The 25,659-nt window shown below is 39.8% G+C and overlaps 3 protein-coding genes across 4 annotated transcripts; 1 reads left to right on the forward strand and 2 right to left on the reverse strand.

Annotated features, from left to right (window-relative positions):
- Positions 1-1,396: 1,396 nt before the first annotated feature.
- Positions 1,397-4,385, forward strand: ckap4 (cytoskeleton associated protein 4). Its single transcript, XM_040035446.1, has 2 exons — positions 1,397-1,887; positions 2,783-4,385. Exons 1-2 carry the CDS (start codon positions 1,576-1,578, stop codon positions 3,998-4,000), a joined length of 1,530 nt encoding a protein of 509 aa, XP_039891380.1. The 5' UTR covers positions 1,397-1,575; the 3' UTR covers positions 4,001-4,385.
- Positions 4,386-6,522: 2,137 nt separating this feature from the next.
- LOC120735787 (IKBKB interacting protein) lies at positions 6,523-12,901 on the reverse strand. 2 transcript variants are annotated; one of them, XM_040035450.1, is made up of 4 exons: positions 11,598-12,901; positions 11,404-11,521; positions 7,854-8,075; positions 6,523-7,220 (listed from the first exon to the last, which is right to left on the reverse strand). In XM_040035450.1, exons 1-4 carry the CDS (start codon positions 11,801-11,803, stop codon positions 6,654-6,656), a joined length of 1,113 nt encoding a protein of 370 aa, XP_039891384.1. In that variant the 5' UTR covers positions 11,804-12,901; the 3' UTR covers positions 6,523-6,653. The 2 variants fall into 2 exon arrangements, with proteins under 2 accessions (XP_039891384.1, XP_039891383.1); XM_040035449.1 differs by lacking the exons at positions 6,523-7,220; positions 7,854-8,075 and adding an exon at positions 8,189-9,742.
- A 94-nt stretch (positions 12,902-12,995) lies between these two features.
- Positions 12,996-25,352, reverse strand: arfgap3 (ADP-ribosylation factor GTPase activating protein 3). Its single transcript, XM_040035445.1, has 16 exons — positions 25,173-25,352; positions 23,389-23,507; positions 21,512-21,584; positions 21,269-21,400; positions 20,994-21,074; positions 20,788-20,881; positions 20,631-20,690; positions 20,488-20,534; positions 19,724-19,875; positions 19,361-19,492; positions 19,109-19,234; positions 17,775-17,927; positions 17,136-17,262; positions 16,824-16,911; positions 14,989-15,113; positions 12,996-14,901 (listed from the first exon to the last, which is right to left on the reverse strand). The coding sequence occupies exons 1-16, from the start codon at positions 25,239-25,241 to the stop codon at positions 14,884-14,886; spliced, it is 1,596 nt and encodes a 531-aa protein (XP_039891379.1). The 5' UTR covers positions 25,242-25,352; the 3' UTR covers positions 12,996-14,883.
- Between the last annotated feature and the right edge of the window lie 307 nt (positions 25,353-25,659).

Raw genomic sequence — 25,659 nt, forward strand, 5'->3', positions numbered from 1 at the left:
GCCGAACTGGCCTGCCTGCAGTCCACAGCTTTAAATAACTGAAAACATTTAAGCATCACGAAACAAAACATAAAATGCAAAAAGAAGACAATGCCAATGCAAAAAGTAACACTGTGACTTGTTTTAACTGTCTTAATAGTCTAAACTTGTTGCACATTTGAGTTTAATACACAATTATTATTCAGTACATTTTGAAGGAACAAATCAAGGTGTGAATTGGATCACTTATAAGCTCTCCCTGTGGAATAAAACAGGGCAGTAACTCATTCCACTTTTTAAGTTTATAGTTTTTTTCACACATACATGCTAACATATTTATCATCTTCTGAATTAGTATTTCCATTTTCCTTCCTTTTATTGGCAATTCTGTTGTACTTTTCTATATGCAAAATTGTTATGTTGCACATCTGTGCTGAATAAAACATTTAGGGAAACATAGGCAGTTGCATTTAATTGAATTGAATTTTATTTAATACGAACGTCAATAATTTCATCAGTGTTCTGCACATGCAATGCTCTCATGTATAGAACAATGCTTGTTCTGGTTTTGACTTTAAACGCTCTCTTAGCGACATCTAGTGTTCAAACCGAGAATGTGACCATTTCGTCGTTTTTTACGTCTTTTTTTTAAGAAAAGGGGCAGAAAATTACTAATATTCTGTCTCAGAACGTTTTCGTTATGTGGTTTAAAGAACAAAATCCAGAAATAAAATAAAAGTCTATCAGTAAAGATGCAGATTAGAAAGCCCTAAAGAATAAAATGACAACATTATTAAAATATATACCATGAATGAGTAACGATGCCACAAAGATCATTAAGACCACTGAACTGTTGGTGATTTATTCACCTTTATAATGCGTTTACTGACTTTGACAGTTGCACACGGACTCTGTGACTTTTCTGATCTTTCTTCTCTGCGCGAACGTGTACAGTACGTGATTTGCTGCCGTGCCAAAACTTCAGCTGCCACGTATGAAAGGAGGAGCAAACTGGAAGGGAAGAAAGTGCCCCTCCCTGCGCTGCGCTGCTTCACTGAGCTGTGTGCAGAAAGTTTGCATCAGCAGAAAGAAAGAAAGAAAGAAAAAAAAAAACAGCATTAGGGGAAATTTGTAAGAATAATAGAGACAAAAGTGTGTGGATGGCACACCGACTGACACTTTGATAAATCTTTTCTTCTTCTCTCCCCTTCACGTTATTAAAAAGTCACAGTTTTTCTGCAAATGATGAGAGTATGACACACCTATATAAATCTGTCTTTATGCGATTATCACACGTGATGCAAAGATAAAAACATGCCTAATATAAAAATCTACTATAAATGCAGCAGCCCACTAATCATTCATTGCTTCCTAGTGTTTTATGTCACCGGACAAGACCCATTCAGAGCCTGGATTTGGGCATGGGACAACCCCCATCCGCATACCTCAGCGCAAAAGCCCCCCGGGGAAAGACACGAAGCGCTCACTGATACGCTGCTGGTCCAGTCAGTGGGACTGGACTGAAAAGCCTCTCCATCCACGACTGCAAAATTAGCAGCCCTCTCTCACACACACGTCTCAAAGCTCCCGCTAACCATGACTGCGAAAAAGCCAAAGAATAGCGACAAGAGCGCCGCATCCAGCCAAGAAGATGCGCCGAAGAAAACCCAAAAGAGCAGCCACAACGGAGCGAGTGCCCCCGGACCTCAGGGGTCGCCACGGCCAGGCAGCTGCCTGAGTCTTCTTGTGACCACGGTGTTTTATGTGGCGTTAATAGGTGCTGCAGGGTTCGCTGCTTTTCACGTACAGCAAGCGCTGGATGAAATCCGCCAAACGAGCGCAAAACACGGGGAGAGCGCACGGCAAAGCGCAGAACTGAGCGGCAAAGTGGAAAGTGTCGTTCAACAGGTAGGTAGGAAAGAATACGAATCAATGGATAGAACTTCCAAACGCCACTTTTCTTTTATCCAGGTATTTTCCAGAACTCTAAAAGGAAGCATCACCTTATAATAAACGCGTATGCACTTATATAGACGTGGATAATGTGGTTTTACTTCATGTACTCTAGGAGTCTGTGTTTGTGAGCTCTAAAATGTGAGTGGGTAATAAAATTTCAGACCCACTCAATAATACGTCATCTACAGTATTATGAATTTCTTTATCGCGGGTTTCTTTGAATGAGAACAAGTCGTTTCTGATTGCAAAGCTGGACAGGGCAGATTAGGATGGATTCACAAGGTCAGTCATTAATGCAGAGATTCAGCTTTCTCTTGCTTCACAAAGAACATGAAGTGGCAATATCTTTTCCAGAACTCAGCCCTGCTAAAAAATTCAAATTCATATCTAGGCTGTTAAAGTGGAGACTGAGACTCCGTTAAAGGCTTGTTTCATATATCATTTCTTCTTGTGCTTGATCTGAATGATACCAATAAGAGAGAGGAGACAGGATTCATCTCAGGCACATAAAAGCAGCCCACTGCAAACCTTCTGTTTGCTAGGATTGATAAATCAGAAGCAAACTGTGTAAAAAGGATGTGTGGCCTTTAGAAGCAAGGGACTGCACTGAGCCCCAGTATAAGATTATCTTACACTGTGAAGCTCTGATACAGTTCAAGGAATAACAATACTGAGAAACTGAATATTTCCTGCACCATCTTTTCAACCTTGTAGAGATTTCATTTTTATACTTTGAATTTGAGCTTCATTTGCACGGCTGTAGACTGTGAAATCTAACAACATCTAAATGCGAGAAAAGAGTGTATGAGTAAAATTTGTCTTTGTGTTTCCAATGTTCTTTGTAAAGGTGGAGTCTCTGAGGAGTGTTGTGGATGGGCTGGAGTCATCTCTGGGGATCACACGGGTGGAGCTGGAGGGGGCCATCAGTCGAATGAAGAGAGCCGAGGTGGAGACGAGGAGAGTGGAGGAGGCCCTTCAGAGGCTCCAGAATGATCTACTCAGGGACCTTTCAGAGGGTATGAATGACGTGAAGGAGGCTCGAGAGAAAGACTTCTCCTCTCTGGAGAAGACTATTGAGGAGCGCTTAGCTGAGGCCAGCCAGTCCATTAAAGCCAGTGTGGCAGAGTTCACTGAAGCTCAGAGTGAGGCACAGAGCCAGCTGGCTGATCTTAAAGCCCGCCTGGGTGACATCGAAGACCCCACTCTCATCAAACAAGAGCTGTCGGCCATTGTTGATGCTGTAGCTGAAATTAAAACAGCCAAAGATGCAGCTGACTCGTCAGGTGATTCCCTCAGACAGCAGATCAGTGCAGTGAGGGAAGAGCTCCAGACTCGCAACCGAGAGGTGGCCTCAGTGTCTCAGGAAATTGAGACAGTGAGGAAAGTGATGCAAGACACCACTGGGAATCTGAGGGAGTCTCTGTCTTCAACCGAGGCTTCGCTTCAGGCTCTGAAGGACAAGGCTGTGATGCTAGAGAGTGGCATGGAGCAGTTTGCCGATGCTGTTCGTAATGTGGAGGAGCAAGTGAATGAAGCAGCTACTCAGGCCCTGCTGAGAACTGATGACCTTGCAGCCAGAGTCAAAGCATCGGAGGAGAACGTAGTTTCAATGTCTGCCTCAGTGTCAGACATCAACTCCAAAGTACAATCGCTGTTTGACAAGCATGATGCACATGAGAGCAGTCTGGCTCAACAGGGGAAAGCTGTGGAGGACATTAAAACTAATTTGGAGCAAGAACTGGAGGCAGTGAAGAGCAGTTTGGAGGATCTCCAGTCTAGTATAGCTGCTCTAGAAGGAGACAAGACAGAGTTACCTTCAGCAGACTCCAGCCTGGGTGAGCAGGTGGAGGACCTGGAGAGGAGGCTCGCTGCTTTGGAGGACAACAGCAGCAGGATGAAGCCCGAGCAGCTGGAGAACTTAAGAGACATGGTAGCTGGTTTGGAAGGCAAAGCAGCCAAGCTAGAAGGCCACGATCAGGCTATCGCTGCCCTGCAGGAAGCCCTGCAGAAGACCACAGAGTCACTGGCAGGCCTGTCTGAACAGCCCGACATCACGGAGGAGTAGTTAGCAATGTCCCATCGGGATGTCAAAACATGCAACAACAGGGTCAATAATGAATCCAAACGGGTGACAAGCTTTTCCTAGTTTTAAAAAGAAAGGTTTTTCAGAGTTGATGGTTGATGCCATGAAGTTGCACACTAGAAAAGAACAAACATGAGGACAGTTAGAGCAGGAGTGAGAGGGGCAGAGACGGACTGCTGATCTGTGAATCCACACTCATTCTGCACTGTACTTTTCTATTATTTTTTTTTTCAAACTCACCGTTTTTGTGCCAGTTGGCTGTTTTTTAATCTTTCTAGTGGATCAATAAGCTCATTTTGAGCACCCCGTTTTTATTCACTTTGTTTTTTGTTTTTTAAGAATTAAAAAAAAACTTGTTAACTCAAAATTGTGAAGAATTATTTCTGGGTGTGAACTACATGATAAAATGATTTCTTACTTTGGTTCATTACATCATGGGTAATGTATTGACAGGAAGGGCGGGAATGAAAAAATAAGAGACGTGATTTACCCAGTGGCTGATGGGGAGAGGGGAAAAATCATAATCCGTCTTCGCTCCATTATTTATAACGTCAGCATCGTGTTATTAATAATATGTGACAAGGCTGTGGAGTCCAGGCAACGATTTTTCACCTCTTAATGAATAAATACCAGATGCTGAACTCTTTATACAAGTGAAAAATAGTTTTGCCTCTTTACCAAGTGTTCCATAGGAAGCCGCTTCCTTTAGCAACAGCTAAAGCTGTGGTTGGGTGACCACTTCATTGGAATACTTCAAAGCTATCTGTTTTGCTTTAAGGCATTTGGACATCAATAAACTATTTAAGTAATCTAGAGAGTACATCAGGAAACACTCATGTACTGCATATCTCTAGTGACAAACTGGATTTCCAAGTTTGTAGCACTTTAATGGTAAAGGTAAGACGATTTAGGACAATGTGTTAAGTAAAAGCTGTAAGAAGAACTGATGCGTGGGGAGTGATGTCAGTAAGATATTACTGACATCACTCTGAGCACAGTGTAAACACGGGGAACATGAAAACAGGCAGCACGGCCGTTTTCAATGTTCCAAACATTAAAAAAGGGTCATGGACTGCCAAACTAATCAGACACAACATTAAAACCATTGGCACTGAAAGATCATCGCTTTATAAAATCTTTTTAAGTTGGAAAACCTTTTTTTCTGGCATTCATAAGACACACTAGTAGTGCAGTACTCACACCAAATTCTTGTACATTGGGATATCTGCATCACTTATACTACTACAGAATAAGCCATGAAAGTGGTTGATTAACAGTTCAATCCTTTCCTTATTTACTGGCTTTGCATCATGTCAGTTAGGGTAGCTAATCCACTTAAACCCGATGTTGGTGGGTTAAAGGGAAAAAGAAAGGGATCTAAAATGGCTTATTTCAAAGGATGAACCGAGGGGGTGTGAAGCAAGTCCAAAATCATAATATAGCACTGGAAATGAGCATAACTGGTGGGCTTTGACTCTTAAAAGGTAGCTTCAACACTGGAAAACAATGAAAGAGCATGCTTAAACATGAACGCAAGTGGAGAAATATAATGGCACCATAAAAAAGGTAGAAAGAGAAAGGGAAAACAATTAACCGCTGCTTTTCGTTACACTTGGTTTCTATAGAAAATGTGTGGTGTGTGTGATGTAGTAATGGTGTTTAGACTGGTGTAATTTAAGCGTTATATTAATGGGAGGCTGGACTGGAGAGGATTAAAAACTGCAGTAATTATTAGTTAATTGACAGTTAAAACTATAAAGAGGAAGCGCAATAAATGAATAGAGAAGAATGACACAGCTTCTAAGGCCTCCGATTTCCACAGAACTTTAACTGATCGAGCATCTGTGAGATAAACCGAACAAGCACCCTGCAGGTCACTGGAGCCAGGGGTCCCACTGAGGTCCTTTGTCCAGCTTTGACAAGTCAGAGCTTTTCTGGTTTGAAGAGGGGGATCTAAACAATATGTGGCAGGTGGTTTTATTGTCGTGGCTACTTGCAATCGGTGATTGTGCCAGGGCTGGTCAGAACCAATAACTGGAGCTATAACTCAGTAATTCACATTTACCCTGGAGACACGAGAGAGATTCTGCAGAGCTCTGCTGGAACGCGAATAGGCACATTCCTCAAAATGTCAAGCTACTGTATCCCCTAAAGCTAGTATTATGTGGCCCATACTGAATATCAGGGAGATTATAGAAGGAGGAGGAGAAGCCATCGCACATGGCATGAAACCCGATGGAAATGTATGAGAGAATTGTGCAGGTAAAAAAGAGAGTTGTGTAAGTGAAACTTCTTCTGGGGGGCAAAACCAGCAAACTTTTCATGCAGTTGTATTTGTTTTACTGGGGATTCTTGACTTGGTAAGTAATGAAACTGACACATTTAGATGGAGCCAGGCAAAGAAAAACAATAAAGCGATCAAATCTTCATCCTCGAGGTCCAGATCATATTACGCCATTTAGAAAAGCTGACAGCCTCAGATCATAGTGATTGCTTCAAGAGTGTTCAGATGCTCACATTTGTTTTATTCGTAATAAAAAACAGATTTATTTCAGTATTTGTTCTTGTTCTAAAACAGCAGTATGACAGGTAATCGGGTTAAATCGATGAATTGAAGCCGGTGTCTGTTTGTTTTTCATGTTGGCTTGTGTATCTCTCCAATGTCTGTTATATCAGCTATCTCGTTGACCCGTTTACTTGTGACGCTCAAATCTCCCTCGACTGCGGTGAGGTTACTTAATGTCTGTCGAAGCTCAGCGATCTCTCTCTGTCTTTCCATGAGATCTTTTGCTAATCGTCCTATCCGAAGAGTCAGGTCTGACAACTGGGGCTCAAATGCGCCAAAGTCTCTCCTAATATTAGCCACCTTTGGTTTAAGGTCGCTGGCAAAGGTCACCGTTCTTATCACGCGGGCCCGGCCGCTCTCTAGCTCCACCAAGCGCTCCGAGATCTGCTCGTCGGCGCTGGCGAGTTCAGGGATGCGTCTGCGGAGCTGCTCTATGGCCTGAGAATTGCGTTCAGATGCGGATCGGAGGTTGGAAACTCGATCGATGCTGCTGGCCAGCACATCCCCGATGCGTTTCACCATGCTGTGCTCCACCCGAGCAGCCTCGTCTTCAAGCTCGCCCACCTGAGTCAGCAGAGACTCCACCTCAGAGTGCAGGCCATCCATCCTGCGCACATCTGTCCTCACTGACGACACCTAGATGGCCATAGGGAAAAAAGAAATGTTTGAAACAGCACTAAGAAAGCTTTTTTTTATTATTGCACAGCACTGTGTAAGTATTTAGTCTTTAGTTTTTATGTTATCTGTAAAAAAAGCAAAAAGAATCTTTTGCAGAGGTGAACATGCTTTTTTGTTGCAAATTTGGGTATCAACTGAACCAAATAAATACGCGGCCGTACTGCTGATACCAATACTGCTACTTTTAACCTATAAAGGGACGCGAAATATATAGCAGAGTGTGTTATTGTTTATGAGAGAAATTATCATCAACCTGCAATTTCCGAAGAGATTTTAATGATCACTAAATCACATTTTTACTTTCCACAATAAATAGTACAATAAAGCACCCCTATCAGCTTTTCATCTATTTTTAAACTTTTAGACCTTGAATGTAAATGTGGTGTAGCTGAGGTATAGTTTTTCACCCCTCCACCCCCAAAAAAGTATTTAACTGAATTCAGTGGGCTACATACTGAACGGCAATATCGATTGCTCTAGTATTAATCAGATACCGATACCAGAGTTGCTATCAATATGATTAGTCTCTACCCACGTACACTTGCACTCTAGAAAAAGAAAAGGCACGACATCAATAACATCATCAGTAACCTTGCTGGTAAAGTCCTTTGTGATGGTCGATGTCCGTGCTTCGATCTGACCCACAGCTTCTCTCAGTGAAGTCAAGCTGCTCTGAAGCTGAGCCCTCTTCTCAGTCAAGCCAGTAGCCCACTCCTTCAGCCGAGCTACATCCTGCTCCAAACCCTCCAGCTGAGACTTCAGAGCCCCACGCTGACCCCCGAGACTCTCTAGCATCAGCTGGACGCTCTCACACTGAAACAGGTGGTACAGGACATGTTTTTTCCCCAATGGAAAAAAAACCAAACACCTCAGGACAGAAGACGATTCACTGAGAGGAAAAAACAAATCAGACATTGTTCTGTAAAAACAAAAAAAGATTGTTTTATTAAATAAGCTTAGTGACACAACAGGTGACACCAGAACAAGATGGAAACGTGACATTCAAATATGTGGATTGTCTTGATATTTGCAAAGCTTCTTCTGTTTAAAATCTAATCTAACACTTAGAAATTTTATTGACCCTGTTCATTATTGCTTGTTTCCAACTGATCAGGGGATCTTTTGCTGTTTAAACAACAAAAACGCGCAAAGAAAATGGCCAACAATGATGACCTTGCATCAAAGGTGGTGATATGAAACTGCTTTGTTCTCAATCAAAACTTTAAAACCTAAAACTTATCCAGTTTACATTTGAATAAAATAGAGAAAAACAGAGAAGACTGAACAAAGACTGGCACATTTAATGCTTTAAAACTGTATCAGTGCATATGGATACCTTGAGAGTAGTCGGGCATATTTAATAAAATGGTGCACAAAGGTAAATGTATCCGACTTCTGTAATACAGTGCAGTGTTTTAATGAGCTCATGTTGACATCAGGCTAGTTTTCTGACATTAAAGTGAGGTACAAAGTTTACAGAGATACTACTAAACTCAACTTAAGGGGTTTACAGCCTACAGTTAAACAGGACATTCCTACTCATTTTTCCTAGTGGACAAAAAAAACAAACAATGATATCATTCAGTGAGGTCATCAAGAAAAGGCTCGGTCAATTTATCCTCTTCATCTTTCTCCCACTCTTCCTCCTCCTCATTCCATTCCACTTCCTCCAGAGCGTCAGAGTTCATTTGGCTGTCAACCCCACTTTCCCTCAACACCATGGTGAGTTCACGGACCGCCTCTTTAACCACGGACAACTCATTTTTCATCTTCATGATGCTGTTTTGAGCCTGCAGGGTGTCCAGCTCCTGTCTGATCTCGAGGATTTCATTTGTTGCTTTCAGCATGCTGTCCTCAGTGCCAAACACCTGCAAGGTCACCTCCTCCAGCCTCTTCTCCATCCCGCTCAGATCTCCACCCAGTTTGAGGATGGAGCGCACCGCCTCTTCTACCTCCGGCAGATGCTCTTCGCAGGCCCTCGCACGGGGAATGTGCTCCTGGAGCTGAGAGCTTAGCTCGGCCTCCCTCTTGTTCAGGATGCCGATCTGCTCCTCCAGCTTGTGGATCTGCTTGGTGTTCCAGTCCAGCTGATCCTGCGCTCGCTTGACGTCGTCCTCCTCTGTGCGCTCCAGAGCTCGGGCGTTCCTCTTTGTGCTGTCCTTGAGCTCCTCCAGCCTCTCCGCCAGTGAACGGATTCTCCGCTCGGCTTCATTCACCCGCTCTGTGGCTCCTGCATGAGTGTCCCTGGACTCGGACTTGAGTGAGGTGAGATCGGTGGTGATGGCTGCCAGACTCTCTTGCCACGTCTCGGTCACGTTGAGGAAGTGGGCGTTGACCTTCTCCAGATCACGGGAGGCAGAGCTTTCATCAGCCTGTATTGTCGTGACAGCAGCATGGAGGGTGGAGATGTCCTGCTGGAGTTTTGTCACCAGGGAGATGGTGGAGAGCGCATCCTGTAGGTCATCCTCAGAGGCGGCAAGCTGCAGCCGCAACACAAAACAGGAGTGCTGTTTCTGTGGGAGCTCTATGATCCTCAGTATTCATATAATACACAAAGTGGTGCAGTGATAACTCAACTTTAAAAGAATGAAATTCATGAAGACAGATTTTTTTCTCCCTTTCTTTAACTTAAAGGTACTTTTTGTAATTATCCCTGTAGTTATCTAAATCTTTCAACACCAGGGGGCAGTATTTGACATTGGGTGGACTTCCATGTTTTCAGAAGTGCCCATAATTGTAAATAACAATGCACCCCTAATGACTTGCTTTGGTAAATAAAGGCTTGCTGCACCATCTTGTGGTTCAAATCAGTATCACATGAGAATACAGGTCCTGGTTCAAATTCAGGTGACATCTTTTAAACAAAGAAAAATCAAAGCAGTTGTTTCTGCTCTACCTGTCATTGACTTTGGGTAATATTGGAAGGTTTTAAGGTGTTTTTAAAACATAGGAATTTACAAAAGGTATAGCAGCATCCTTTCTGACTTGATGCTTAAAGTTAGTTGCATATGTTTGAGGTGAGTAAAAAACCCCAGAATGTCCCAAGAAATGCAAAGACTAAGCAAGTTTAATTCTGCAAAAAATGTAACCGTAGTTTTCCCCTCCCTTGAGGTTAAACAAAATATATATAAAATAAATAAAATATAATAAGAAGACACTTTTTCTTTGCTAAACTTAAATTCAAATGGGCTGAAATGCAATAATCTCAAATGGAATTTAGGTGAACAGACACATTGGATTTTATGTGTCCAGATTTTGGAATATTTGTCTCACAGCTTTCCTTAAGCAACCCAATACAACACAATCATTGTTAAGTTTATTTGTTTTGCCCAAAGAACTAAATTCTATGTTGAAATAAAGAACATCTGGTAGCCATAGAGTCCAGTTAAAAACAAGGTAGCGTTTTATAATACAGTGTGTGGTTAAAAAGCAGTTCCGCTCAAATAAAATCTATTTTATCCAAAGTATTAATAATTGCCTACAAATACCTACTAGATACAGTAGAATAAGGGGCAACAGTTCACGTTTTTACAGGAGCCAATAAATAATTACACTGTAACTAATTTTCAGTAATGCATAACTTCCTTAAACCTTAAAATTACTTAAAACTAAGTTATTATTTCCTGTAAAATATCTGAAGTGCTGTCCTACTTAAACTTACCTACACATAGTACTTACAGTATAATAACTTCTAATTACATCTTCTCTAAAATACATGTTAACATACAAGCTATAAACTACTTAAAATTACTTATGGGCTATTTAAAATTACTTGGGCGCAACTTAAAATGACATAAAACTCAATGATTTCTTCTTTCCTGTGAAATACCTGGAGTTAGCACTACTTAAAAGTAGTTACGCTGATACTTACAGTATAATTATTTCTTCTTGCCTAAAAAAAATATTAATTATTATACCCTTATCCTACTGTATTTAGCAGTAAATATTTATAGATACATAATTACATCGTAATTTCATGTAAAATACACTTAAAATCGATTTAATTCTAGGGGAATTACACTCTTTATCGTCGGGCTAAATATTTAAAGATCGCTAAGTATTTGACATTCACACCCATCAAAATTTGCAGATTCATGGTCCAAACACGCTGAGGATCTGCTCCACAGTCAATCAAACGTACCTTTTCGGAAACTCTGACAATCTCCTCCTCCATGTCGAACAGACTGGAAGTTTTTCCGTGTAGAGATCTGTATTTTTCCTCAATCTGGGAAAACTTCTCATTCTGCTGCAGCACCAACCTGAAAGTCAGAAAACCTTCAGAGAGAAGTCCTCTGTAGTTCTGAAGAAAGCGTTAATACTAATATGTGGACTTACCAGCTCAGAGCCCCGCAAGCTGCGAGCGACAACAAGCACATTACACTTCTAATGTCCAGGCCCGAGGACGTTTTGCTCGCTCCTGTCTTGTCTCCTGCTTCAGTCTTCACTTTCTGCGTTTCTTCTTTCCCGTTTGAGCCTTCTGATGGTTCATCGCTTTGCTTCTGTGCCTGCGTCTTCCTCCTCTGCTTTAGTTCAGTAGGCATTTTAGCGCAGTAATAAACCGCTGGTTATCTTTTTATAGCCTATTTAGAGAGTTAAACGGGCTTACCAGAGTTTGTTACCTTGCACAGAAAAACAAGACTCCTGTTTTAGAGAGAAGTTCATAATGTAGAAATCAACTTCAAAAACGCAAAAAATAACGGACTGAGTGTGCGTGTGTTGGCGCTTTAAAAGGACTTTTTCTTTACCCCTGTTCCTTGGAAAAATGCGACCTTCAAGGGGTGCTTCGTAAGCTCGTAAATATTAATACTGTAATGTTTAACTAGTTAAAAGCACCAACGCTTTTAGTTGTTTAAATGCTATAAACACAATTAAAGAGAAACATTTTACTCCAGTAACTGATTATTTGTTCGTGATGAAACCTTTAAATTAAGCAACTTTTCGCCAGGTTTAGCAGTTTCGTTTGATTTTGCATCAAATTTCCGACAATGACCGCACGACTTTCAACGCAACAACCGGCCACGTAAGCGGTTGCCAGAATTTGCTCTGAAATTGGCCAAAGTGGATTAATGTCTGCAGAAGTAGATCAACATTTGATAGACTGTCCGATGTGGAAGAGAACTTTACTGATATAATTTTAAATTTTCACTGATTATTTAAGATATTTATCAAAAAGACGAGATCACGTTTCAGCTTTTAAAGTGAGAACTGCTGCTTTTATCTGGTTTACACCATTGACTTTTAACGAAGTGATATTTGCCCAATAAAAACACGCAAAGGTCTTGAGCCACCCTTTAGTCTTTTATATTTTTATAGAGAAAAATTGGAAATGAATGCATCAATTGCATGAAACACTGAAATTTACAAAAGATACGGAAGTACAGTAGGTAAGGGAAAATTGAGTGGGTGGGACAATAGAAGGGCCAGATGCATCTCTCAGGTCCTCCAGTTTTTTTTAGGGCACACTACTCACCGTGATGATAAAGGTTTTCTGCCAATAGCTCTTTGAGAATCATCTTGTTAATGCAAAAATATTTTATGCCTGTCAAACTGTGCTGTCATTGGCATTTTCAAAGATTCAGGCTGGGTTCTTGGATGTTTAAGAGTTTTGCACAGTACTGTGAATAAGATGTCTTAAAAAGAAAAAACAAATCCCACTTAAATCTAAAAAAAAAAAAAAAAAAAAAGTTTGCAGGCACACGGACACATTTACACAAATAATGAAGACAGTAAAAGTTTAAGCACAAACCATTTATTTGGCATATTCCCAAAAGTCGTACTTACATTTTGAGTGTCAAAAATGGTCAAAATCTATCTGTAAGTTTTTTCATTAATGAAAAACCCCTATACAAGATTGTATGTAGCAGTTCACAGCGGACTAGAGTTTTAATAAACAAGTTTCTTAATCCATCTCATATTCAGGATGTGTTGACATATTTATTTTGAGGGCTACAAGGGCCATGCAGCTTATACAAGCTCCTACATGTAACAATATAGAACGGCAGAGACACAATCTTACAAAACATATATGCCGACTTAGGGGCAAAAACTAGAGTGCAACCAAGCAAAAGCTGCCACACACAATTTCCAACACATGTGCAAAAGATACCTAGATTGAGACAACAAGAAGGTGTGTAAATCAAAGATCTCCGGACTAAGGCATTTACTGATGGGAATTAAAAAACAAAAAACAAAACCCAAAAAACAAATATATATTTGACCATTTAAGAACCTCTTTAGTGTTTCATATTTGAACATGTCAAATCAAACTCCTGGGATGTTCCAGCTTCTCAGAAATTAGTCTGTACTATTATGACGGAGTCCGGGCTTTAATTAGTCCCTTTAACTTTGCACAATGATAAAGGACAGAAAAAAGGCAAAAGCGCAAGCTTTACTCTGAACAGATATCAAATCTAACTCAAGCACTGCCTGTAGTTCTACTGTGTTTAGAAACAATAGCATATATAAAGTTAAAACCTTTTATGATGGCAGTTAAAGTAACAGAAAAAAATAACTGATGGTTTTAAAGGGATCATTCACATTGTTCTTTTAAAGTGGAAACGAGGCCTGAAAGCTACATAAAAGGTCTCAGCACATCAAGAAATCCTTCAAGTCTTATAGAGGCGATCCAAGGGCCATACTAAGTGTACAATTTAGAGATTTACCAAGATGATTAGGCATTTATTTCAAGAACATTAAAAAAAAAAAAAAAAACAATAATCTAACAAAAATTACTTCTTAAAATGATGACTGAATTCTTCATAGCATCTAATTCTATGCAACTGGAGCTTTTACGAAGCTCATTTGTTGTTTTAAAGAAATATTTATATCTTATAATAATTGTTTTTTTACTCCTTAAAACTTTGGCATATCACATTCCTTTTTTATAAGCATTTCTGCATGACTTCCAAAACGACAACAACAACAACAACAACAAATTGCGACTCACAGGATAATGACACTTATGTGCTAGTGACGCATCAGTTTACATAACTTACAGTACTCTTACTAAAAGTATATCTGTTGCCCCAAGGCCTCTGTTTTAAATCAGCTTTTGGTCCTGCCTTTGGAAGAGCAAATGTAAGTGCACTTTGGGGACAGAAAGGACACTTTCAACCCTGCATGAAGGGGCACAAAAACACAAAAAGCACAAAAACAACACTACAAAGTGCACGTGATGAGTGAGTTACTGACTTAAGTACTTACGGAGGTAAAGGAATCAAACGGATAGCCCTCCTAGCTCCTCAGACTGCTACATACAGCATTTCTATATATGTAAAACCCCGAAGCTCAAAGCAAACTTAACATAATGCAGGCTGAATATTCTTCATAGCTGTATATACACAAATATCTTCCTTCAAGGTGTTTGCAGGGGGAAAATAATTCCACCGAAAAATATTGTGCTCTGCTCATCTTGATTTGATCCCAAAGACTACGACTATGTATATACATCATCTAATAAAAAACTAGATATAGATATACAATATACAAGTACATTCTGCAGACTTGCTCATAGCATTGATTTATATTTTCCTCCCAACTCTCCCACGATGAGCACCCACTAGAAATGTCATCTAACTGGCAAACAGAAGATACCTATGGACGGTGAATCCGACATGTTCACTTAGGAACTGTAGTGATCCTGAAAAAAGGAAATTAAAAAAAAGCACCATGAGAAGTCGTCATTATTGATGAACTTGTATCATACGCTGGAATATATCTGACTGACCTGAATTGAGCTAACTACGCCGCTGGCCATGACTGAAAGTTTTCCTGCAACTGAGCGCACTCCATGTTTGAGCTGCGACATGTCGGGAGCGCTGGGGAGTACGTTGCTCAGACGGTACGAACTCGCTGTGGACACGAGGCAAAAAGTCAAGCAGACAGAGAGACAAAAAGCTTGAGGACTCGTGGAGAAGCCACTCGCATGTACAGTCATGTGAAAAAGACAGTTTTCAGGGGACTCTCTGCAGTCCTGTGTAAAACAAAGTACAGTAGCCTGCTGAGCACATTTAGCAGCAATAACTTGAAGCAATCATTTCCTGTATGATCTTACAAGTCTCTCACATTGTTGTGGAGAAATTTTGGCCTGCTCGTTAAAGCAATGCTGTGATATGATCATCGTCCTGCTGCATGACCCAGTTTTGTTTAAGATTCATCTCTTGGACAGATGGCCTCTCATTCGACTCTACAATACTTTGGTATACAGAGGAATTCATGGGGGTCTCTGTGACTGCAAGCCCCCCCAAACAAACATCCCTACTTTGGGTTTTATCTGTATGAAGGACATTGTTCCAGAAGTCTCGTGGTTTGTTCAGATGCAACTTTGCAATCCTAAACTGGCAATCCTTCCAAACAAACTATACTTGTTCAGTCATGACCATTAACATTTAACATGCCAACATGCTGAGGCCTGTAGAGTCAGAAACAGAGAAACTAAAAAAATAAAAATAAAATGCTACAAATCCTGAATGGTCTGACCTTCTAGTGACTTCCAGTCCTGATAAGATCAGTAATTATATTGAATGTTTTCCACTTGTGAATAATTGTCCTCACTGTAGAATGAGCGACTTCAGATTGTTTGAAAATGGCCTTATAACCCTTCGTAGATTGATTGGCAGCAACAATTGCTTCTTTAAGATCATTGCTGATATCTTTCACCCTGAATGCTCCAGAACAGGAAAACAAAACGTCTGCTGTCACAGAGGTGTTCACACTTGCTCAAAATCAATTACTCAAATGCCTTTGATTAGCAGCACCTGGAGGCTACTTACCTTCTTAATGCCTGTGGAAGCAGTAAGTGTGTATTTAATGTTTTCAGTCTTGTGAAACCTGCTTTTTCACATGATCATATGAAAGAATTTACGGTATTTAGATTTCCTCTGAGGTACAAGGGTTGAGACCAGCTCGACCAGTATGCACAGTCGGACTGGTTAATCACTCTGGAGCTAGTGCAAAACTTCAGTGTATGTGAGATAAATTACTCACAATTTCAGCACAGCTTCACAATAAACTCAAAAGTCAGACTTCTTTTCATAATTTCAGGGGCATAATATTTTATATTACAACCTGTATCACAGTTCAATACTTATTATGTAATTATTCTAGCAGAGATTCAAGGGTCATCAGACAGGTGGAATTTTAGGTGGAAAACCTCCATTCCACCTAAAATTCCACCCAACAGTGTAACACCAAGTAGGATAGGCCAAGATTGTCTTCTCAATGTGACCACCACCTAACTAAGCCTGGAACAAGCATCCAACATGTGCAGTTTCTCTCTTATGATACAGTTTTAGCAACCGGCATTAATCAGTGACCCGAAGTCCCCAATAAAATTAAGAACACAGCTGAATTTGTGGCGCGTTTGTCTACTCATTACTGACAAAATGACCTGGAGTTTGGAAGATGTATCAGAAAAGCGCACAGTTAACAGGTTGTTAAATCCAACTAAAGAATCACACAAGTGGGCATCTTATTAAAAACAAACAAACAATCATACTAAGATGTTCCACCGAGCAGCTCAACATACAAGCGCTAAGAAAAGAAGAGACAGTCATGTCTTACCAGTCTGCTTCTTTGGATCATCAAACAGATCGGCTGAACTTATGGATGCACTCGCAGAAAATCTCTCCAGTCGGGTTTTGGCTTCATACTGAACAACAGAAAATTTTGAAAATTTCAACCAAGTTTTATGTTTGACCATTTAAGAACCTCTATTTAAATTAAAGACCTTCAGGAACTAATGTTCAGGCTTATCTCAAGTTCCAAGGAACAAATACAGACAGTTTTTAATGTAATTTCCCAGTCTAGTATTCACCAAATGAAATCAAAGGAAAAGCACGGTTTAGAATGTGTGTCCACGTTGTGCTTGTATACCTCAGAGTTGTCTTGTTTTCCAAAGTACATATCAGACGAGATGGCTTTTACATCATCTCCAAACTTTTTCCGAGCTTCTCCCGTGTCCGAGAGCGCTGCTGCTTCTGGTTTCCTTCTGGTTGTGGGCCTGATAACAGTTACCAACAGAAAAAATAATAATATGACAACAGGAAGAAGTACTTTAAGCACAATTCGTGTATTTTAAAAGAACACGCTGAATTAAATTACACCAAACATATTTAAGACTGAAGAGTCTTACCTTTGTGTAAAAAGTATCTTAAGCTACAATTAAAAACACTGATGACCACCAGCACTACACCTCAGCCAGCTAGCAGACGCACTTATGCTATCATTTTCAAAGTTCTACTTTGCCTTCTTCTCGAGTTATTGCATGTCACCCATCAGCCTTTTGCGGCTGAGGTGTAAAAAATTTCTTTCTGTAAATTAGTAATTTTATTTGATAAAATAGAATAAATCTGATTATTCTATTTGATAACATAATCAGATTTATTCTAGAAAGCCCTTATCTTAATTTGCTGTTAATTTTGATTGTTGTATTTAACTAAAATTTGCTTTGAATCATTAAACCTAACCATAAAAACATGTAGAAAGCTTCAGTTTTGTGTTTAAACAACCAACCTGTCATCAAATGAAGTTATAGTGGAGGACAAGAAAAAGTCTGGCTCTGGTTTCTTGCTCTCTTTCATCCAGCCTCTTCCATCATCTCCATCGCCCCACCGTGAAGAGAAACTGTCTGAGGTTTCACTTTGGTCCTCAAAGCGAGTCAGAACCCTGAAGAAAGAAGCCAACAAGAACAATATAAGGTGGAACAAAAAGAGAGATAATGGACTTTACTAGTACGCTGACACTAAGATACCCAAATTTACACAGTCAGCACATTGTTTAGCATGCAAATGTTAGATTTATAGACTCCCATTCATCATGCTACAGTGTCAGGGAAGTGCTCACAGATCCCACATTAATCCTGTAACTTGAAAATGACTCTGAACATAAAGAAATATTAGAAACAGAAAGAACAAAGAGCTCTGCAACACATAGTTCAATATCAACACAGTCTGAATTGAAAGAATGAACTTTGCCAAGTTGTTCATTCGTCTATAACTGATATATTTGAGTGCAAGAGCACCAAGAAGAATTACTCCTATTTAAAAAGGCTATGGATGTTCACAACAAATGCTCACTTCAGGTTTCCCCAACTGTTAATCATTAAGAGCTACTACATTTTTCACACACCATATATATTTTTGTACCATACTCAGTTTTATTTATGATAATTTAGAATATTATATGTTTTAATCAAACTGCATCAGTAATTTTTTTAAGAAAAAACAAACATCTATCTGACCTATCACATTGACCCTCTGCATGTCCTCCTTCACTACATCTGTAAACCTCTTTTTTGATCTTCCTCTTTTTCTTCCTGCATGGCAACTCCATAGTCAGCACCCTTTGTCCAATATGCCCACATGTCCAAATCATCTGAGCATTGCCTCTCTGACTTTATCTCCAAACTTTTCAAACTGAACTGTCCCTGTGATGTACTCATTTCTAATCGTGTCCACCCTGCTCACTCCCAATGAAGACCTTGACATCTTCAGCTTGGCTTTTTGTCAGTGCCAACATCTCCAAACCACACATCAAAGCAGGTCTCACTATCATTTGGTAAACATTCCCTTTCACACTTAGTGTCACAAATCATTACTGAGACTTATCTCCATCCACTCCACCCTGCCTGCACTCTCTTCTTCACCTCTCTTATCCACTGTCCGCTACTTTGGATAGTCAACTCCAACTATTAAACTCATCTACCTTCACTACTGATATTTCTTACAGCTTTACTGTTATACCCGTCTCTGTCTCACTCAAAAGGAAAAAAAAAAAACTGTAATATTATTAACACAGTATCAAGATTTCATTTTGTTTATATATTATCAACATCAACTTTATCTGACCTAGAGCTGAAGGACCCTTCATCGTCATCTTCATCAATAAATCGCCGTCCTTTGGTGGTCTTTGCTCCAATTGGATTGTCCTGCTGGATGGTGTGCATGTCTGACATCACAGAGTGAGAAACTCCACTACAGAGAAGAGCCAAGAAAGAGTAAAAATGACAGTGAGACACATTAAAATGGGGGAAAAAAAAAAAAAAAAAAAATCTTAAATCTACTAGAGGTTTGTCCCCCCTCACTCCCAATTTGTCTTACCTCCTCATGCCCAGACCCATGCCCAGTCTCTCAGCCTGTTCCTTCTTTTTCCCCTCTAGTCCTTTCAGCTTCTGCTCTTCGATTTTCCTCTGCTGCTCAAAATCTTTGTAGGCCAGCCGCATGGATGGAGCACTGAGGAGAAAAAAAGTAGGTAAGCTCAGAGATGGAAACAGACGAGCCAAATGTGGTGCATAGCTTAAGTAATATACATGATTTAGCCCCTTTCTCCTGAGGTAAAGAGAAGAAAGAGCCATGGATTTCATCTTGCCATAGAGGACACAAAGTTACATTCGCTTTCCAATTAAGTGATTACAACAAGAAAGATGGAATGAAAAAGAAATAAAAAGCTATGGGTATTCTTACATGGACTCCTCAGTTGTAACGTTCTTCTTGGCACCAGCAAAGCTCTCCTCTTTCTCTCTGATTTTGTCAGCAGCCTGCGCCTTCTTCTCGAGCTCCGAGAAGCTCTGGCTGCTAACCTTCTGAGCGCCCAGACCGCCCTTCTTTGAGGCCAGCTGCACACAAACATACACATTACAATGATGTACCAAATAAAACAGATAACGGAGCTGGGGTAGAAGCTTGTATTCTGAGATAACATTCAGAATCTCCAAGATTAAAAACATATTTTAAAAGAGGAAAATTCAGAAAACAAAAAAACAACCTCTCATAATACTATACTATAATCTCTTATAAATGGGTCCATGTGGCAGCAGGGCAGTGCAAACTGCAGGGACATGTGGAATGGGACCCCAATTCATTATTTAAAACAAACGTGTAAAGATAATTAATTTTATTGGCAGTAAATGGTGCCTACTGTTGTTGTGATTCACCTTATTTACCTGTTCTTGTGTCCCCTCAGGTCAATCATGTGATGTGTGTGTATGCAGTGACTACTGCTGCACTGCCTAACTCGGGTGTAAATGTGGCCCTCCCTATGTGGCTGTGGCGTGTAGTACGATCAGGTTGACCCAAGCTTGTAAAGTAAGACAACGTGACTGGCTTTCTATTTGTCTTAAAATTTATCTCAGACACTACTTGAATTTTTTCTCTGAATATTACCCTCCTCCCTTAAGTAATTGTTTTATTGTACTTATTATGACACCAATATAAAACCTTATACATACTGTTTTCTTGGCACCTGCTGGCTTTTTCTTAAGAAGAGAAGAGGGCTCTGAGAAAACAACAGACAGAGTGAAGTCAATATTTAGACAGACTTTTACGGGCATTTAGGTAGAGTTAACTAAACCTGAACAGTATTGACTCAAACCTGGGTTTGCTTTTGGTGAAACACTGAGCATTTCCACATTGGGACCCTCCTCTGAGTTACCTGAAGTTTAAACATGTGATGAGCCACAAAACTATTTTAATATAAAACTGCAGTGAGTCAGTATAAATCAGATTATTAAGCAATGACACAAAGATACCATTACGGTCTTCATCTTTTTCTGGCTCTGAAAGCTTCTCTGATGCAGAGGGGCTCAGACTCATTTTGGCCATGTTCAGATTTTCAGGAACAGCCTGGCCAGGACACAGACACACGTAGTGAAATTAATAATCGCTGTCAGGCTGTGCAGCATATCTGTGGAAAGTTCTGGACTAAATCCCAATTGAAGAAACCACACACTTATACCTGTGTATGCAGACTGAAGAAATCCACCTGCTTGTCGCCTGGGGATGTTGGAGACAGAGGAGCCTGACTGTCCAGCCACAGCTGTGGAGAACAAGAGCCGTAAAATGATTCAATTATATGAGCGTTTATTATAAGTGTGATAAGCATATGGGTAATACCCAGGAAGCCAGTGTTTAACACATTTAATCTCTCAGCCCCAGGTTGGTTTCTCCCCGCCCCCCTTGAGGAGAAACGTGGAGGCGTTTCCAGACTGTAACCCAGCCTGTCAGTCTTACCTCAGTGCCATGGCGTCTGGTTGCTTGTGTGGCTAAAGTCTTTATCTTCTCTCTGTACAGCTGTGCAGCCCGGCTGTTGTACTTGGCATTGGCGGCATTGGCTCTGCAGCCATGTTGACTGAAAAATGCAATCTGACACCGAGAGGTCAAATAAGAAACAGGAAAGCAAACAGGTAGAATCACGCTTGTGTCACACACTGCTGGAGTTTTAACCGGATGATAGTGTGCTGATATTTTACTCACTGCGCTGGCGTTGCCTCCAACTTGCATACATCTTAGCTGGAACCACGACCAATTAAAATCCAGCTCGGTGGACCTGTGTGGCACAACAGGATCAGGGTTTGAAGAATGTGTGTTTGAACAAAGAAACATACACCTGAGGTTACAGAACCCTATCCACTCCCATCTCCTTGCTTGAGCTGCCTTTGTTCCACTTATCCTTATCCTGTAGCTTGCCATCGCCAGTGTGTGAATGTGTGTGTGAATGGGTGAATGACTGAATGTAGTGTAAAGCGCTTTGGGGTCCTATGGACTAGAAAAGCGCTATACAAATGCAGGCCATTTACCATATCCTTCACTGTATCTGAAGCGTCTTTATTCTGTTTTATTTGTTTTGGATGCTTAAGTCATTTATTTTTATCCAAAATTACAATAAATCTCTTGAGATTGTTATGTCCAATTAATGTACCGTATCCAGGATTACTGCTCGTAGTTTACACATTCGCCCAAAAAGTGAAAGATCCCTGGTTCAAGTCCAGGAGGAGAAATAAATCCCTTTGGGGTGGGGTCAGGAAGGGCATCCGGCATAAAAATCTGCCAAGTCAAACATGTGAAGCTACCTGCTGTGGTGAATGCTTGCAAAATAAGGAAGCAGCCTACAATAGCTTTACTATTAGATTACACACTTTTAATGTAGTCATTTGAAATGACAGTTTATTTTTTTCTTCTTTTTTTTTTTTTAAATTGCTTATCTTATTAAAAATTTACTTTTATTACACAGGTAACACAATCCTATGCCTTAACAATAAGAACACCAGTCATGCTTAGTTACCCTATAAAGGCCTGTTTTTGGCTGAGAGTATACTTCTGAGCTGTTCAGTCCATATTGCACTACATCTTTGCAGTTTGGGTTATAAAAGGTAGAGTGAATTTGATCAAAATACTGTGCATATCTTATCTTCTTTTCATTTCTATGACTGCTGTTGTCTTGTATTTTTTAAAGTGTTTAATACTATCCTAACGAGCTGATATTTTCACATCCTAATTTCTTATACTGCAAAAAAACAAAAACTTTTTATTAAACTCAATTTAATTAAAAAAAATAAAAAATTACAGCAACAGCGGAGTCAAGGCGCTTTTGTTTGCAAAAACGGAAAAATAATCATTCACATCCACTTTCACTTCAAAGAGGTGGCTACAGCGAATCATCTGCCTCCATCTCACCCTATTCCAGGGATCCTCTTAAGTCACACCAACGCGCACCAACACCTTCTCTGTTTTCTTCCTCTTTTCCTCCCATTGGGCAGCTTCATCTTCAGCATCCTTTGTTCAGCGCTGCATATCTTCATACTATCTCAGCCTTGCCTCTCTAACTTTGTCTACAAACCGCTCAGCCTGAGCCATCCCTCTGATGTACTCTTTTCTAGTCTTGCATGTCCTGGTAACTCCCAGTGAAAATCTGGAAGCTCTGCCCCCTGTCTTTTTGTTAATCCTAACATCTCCAAACAATACATCATAGCAGGTGTCAGTAACGCACTGTAAATCTTCTCAGAAAAAAAAAAAAAAAAATTCTCAGTGTTTAATCCTCAAACACAACCTTCCCATTGAAGACACTTCTGAACTGTTGTTTACTCTTGAGTTATTATTTTGTTAGAGGTGCTTGTGGCTCATGATGAAGAGGAGGCTGTCTGCAAACTCGCTCCTCTAGTCTGCATGTTAAAGTAAACTTGAACCCAAAGATCCCGATGCTTCTATTGGAGTGTGTGATGTTAGATAAAAAGCACTCGTACATTTTCTACTGTATTTGCGAACTTTCTTACAACAAGCCTCATTCACACATTGACATAAGCACCAGTCCATTTACTTCCAACTCCAAGGAAAATATATAATTCCTGACTTACCTAATAAATGAAAGGTGCACTCCCAGAGACCTGTGAGTCCCAGAACAATCTATACAGACAAAAACCCCATAGGTGATGCTGGCCCAGCTGGGGTTCTTAGCTGCGCAGTCAAAGCAAACCTGAGGGACAGAGAGCAAGAATATATACAAACACACGAGATCTTCATCATATTAACAAAAGAGACAGATCATTCTATAACTGGAGAAGACTATTTTTTTTAAAAATATAGATAATTTAAAGATATTTTATTTGATGTAAGTAATAAAAACAAATAATAAATTGATATGGCCAGTTCAGGCATCAAAGGTGCACTTTTTATTTAGTAAAAATTATATGGTAACCTGGTTAAAATAAGAGTAACAAGATTCAATCAATCAATCAAAATTTATTTATATAGCACATTTTAAAGACCGAAGTACACCAAAGTGCTTTCCAGTAAAATCATGGTACAGATAAAAATCACAATATAAAATATAAATTACAGATATAAATAAAATAAATAAAATATAAAATAAGTTAACGTGGCTGAAATATAGTACTTTTATTTTCAGTTATGACATAAATGTGACAAATACTCAGGACCACAGCAGTGTTGTTTAATAATATTTCATGATTTTGACATGTTTATTTTATATGTATGTCAACAGGGTTGCAAATCATAGCTATTATTAGTGTTTTCTTAGAAAAATATGCTATCTAGGGATAAATGTGGTCATATAAATAAAGGATACTTTGAACCTTTGGTAATATGAGTAACAATGCTGTATTGGTTAGACTAATGCACTCAATGCACTTAACTAGTCAGAAAAAATTGAAAAAAAGAAAAAAAATATGTCAGAGGACAGACCTTTGGTCTACCCATGGTGTTGGCACATGTACAACATGACATGTCATCTTACTGTTTTATCTCTTCCTTTCTAAGGCGAATTAGGTCGTGCATGTGTTGTTGGACACAATTTACAGAGCATAATGTTCTTTAAAATATGCTGATGTTAACAAAATGTTTAAAAACACATGTGGATCTGGAAGAAGTGGATTTCTAAGCTGGAAATTTGTTTGTTATATTTAACACGCGATTTGCTTATAAGGAAGTTATCAAGACGTGTTTTATAAAATATTTCGTAACCACTGTTTCAACAACTGGATTTACATTTTGTCTCAGGACTATATTTGGTATTGTAGTATTTTATGCATGGATTCTTTTCAAATTAACGCAGTTGTAGAATGGTCCACGGGTGGAGGCCAAGAGCGTGAAGAGTGTCCGACTACACGAAGCAACAGCTGTGAGGATAAACAGGAGACTGTGCTACTGACTCAAACAGCTGTTGGTGAAGCGGCGTTAATTTCGCAATGAGATCAACAGATAATAGTTACAGCAGCGAGTCGCAAACACGTCTTTGTCCCTGAAGATGTCTGTTCTGTCTTTTACATGACCCGAGTCGAGAAAAGGCCTTAGAAACTGAGCTTTAAACAAACACGGCTAATGTAAACTGTCAAAATGTAGCTAGCTAGCTGTCACCCCGTTTGCTAACGTCACGTCACGTCAGGTTACAATTTCTAAGTTTTGTGATATTTTGCTTCTGCACGTTTTAAAACACGTTTTTTTTTTTTTTAAACCCGACTTATTCTAAAGATGACACACGTCAGACAGCTGTTAAATTGGTCGCAAACTGAAGCCAGCTGTGGCGTTTCCCATAAAGTGCGACGTGTCAGATATTTAGTTCAGCGGACTTCCTTGTGCACCAGAATACACACGTCTTTTCTGGTATTTATTTAACTCTCACCTTATTCGTAGGGATGGAACGAAGTCGCTTGAAAATAACAGAAATGTCCTGCTTGCTGGGTTCTGCCATTTTTCTACCTGTTGGTGTCTGGCGGTTAAAGGAACAGCATCAAAAGCAGACCCGTGTTTTTTCTCTGAACTGAACCCGACACGTCAGTAAGAGAACACCATGGGCGGACGCTGATTGGCTGGAAATGATCCGTGGTCGTGTTATTGTCGCAAAGGCTTCTTGGCAATGTAGTTTTAGATCAAGTAAGCGATAGCTTACGTATCTTCGAATTTCATGCATTTCTGTGTGACCGCAGCCAAAACATTAAACACAACGCTGAACAATATAACTTTAATAACGTGTCTTGAAATAAGATACAATAACACTAAATAAAAAATACTAAAATATGATAAAATAGTTCAATAAGGTAAAAAAAAAATGCATGAAAAATGGATCATTTGAACCGAAAAAGAAATAAAGCTCAAATCTAATCTAATTA

This window comes from Simochromis diagramma, unplaced genomic scaffold, assembly GCF_900408965.1.
Source record: "Simochromis diagramma unplaced genomic scaffold, fSimDia1.1 OVJJ01000816.1, whole genome shotgun sequence".
NCBI lineage: Eukaryota > Metazoa > Chordata > Actinopteri > Cichliformes > Cichlidae > Simochromis > Simochromis diagramma.

Coding starts and splice junctions, on each gene's coding strand:
- arfgap3 (XM_040035445.1), bottom strand. CDS start 25,241: ATGGCAGAACCCAGCAAGCAGGACATTTCTGTTATTTTCAAGCGACTT. Junction 19,493..19,723: donor GTTACAACTGAGGAGTCCAT/GTAAGAATACCC, acceptor TTTTCTCCTCAG/TGCTCCATCCATGCGGCTGG. Junction 16,912..17,135: donor GAAAACAAGACAACTCTGAG/GTATACAAGCAC, acceptor TCTGTTGTTCAG/TATGAAGCCAAAACCCGACT.
- ckap4 (XM_040035446.1), top strand. CDS start 1,576: ATGACTGCGAAAAAGCCAAAGAATAGCGACAAGAGCGCCGCATCCAGC. Junction 1,888..2,782: donor TGGAAAGTGTCGTTCAACAG/GTAGGTAGGAAA, acceptor TTCTTTGTAAAG/GTGGAGTCTCTGAGGAGTGT.
- LOC120735787 (XM_040035449.1), bottom strand. CDS start 11,803: ATGCCTACTGAACTAAAGCAGAGGAGGAAGACGCAGGCACAGAAGCAA. Junction 11,522..11,597: donor GCTTGCGGGGCTCTGAGCTG/GTAAGTCCACAT, acceptor TCTGACTTTCAG/GTTGGTGCTGCAGCAGAATG. Junction 9,743..11,403: donor TTGTCAGAGTTTCCGAAAAG/GTACGTTTGATT, acceptor TTGCGGCTGCAG/CTTGCCGCCTCTGAGGATGA.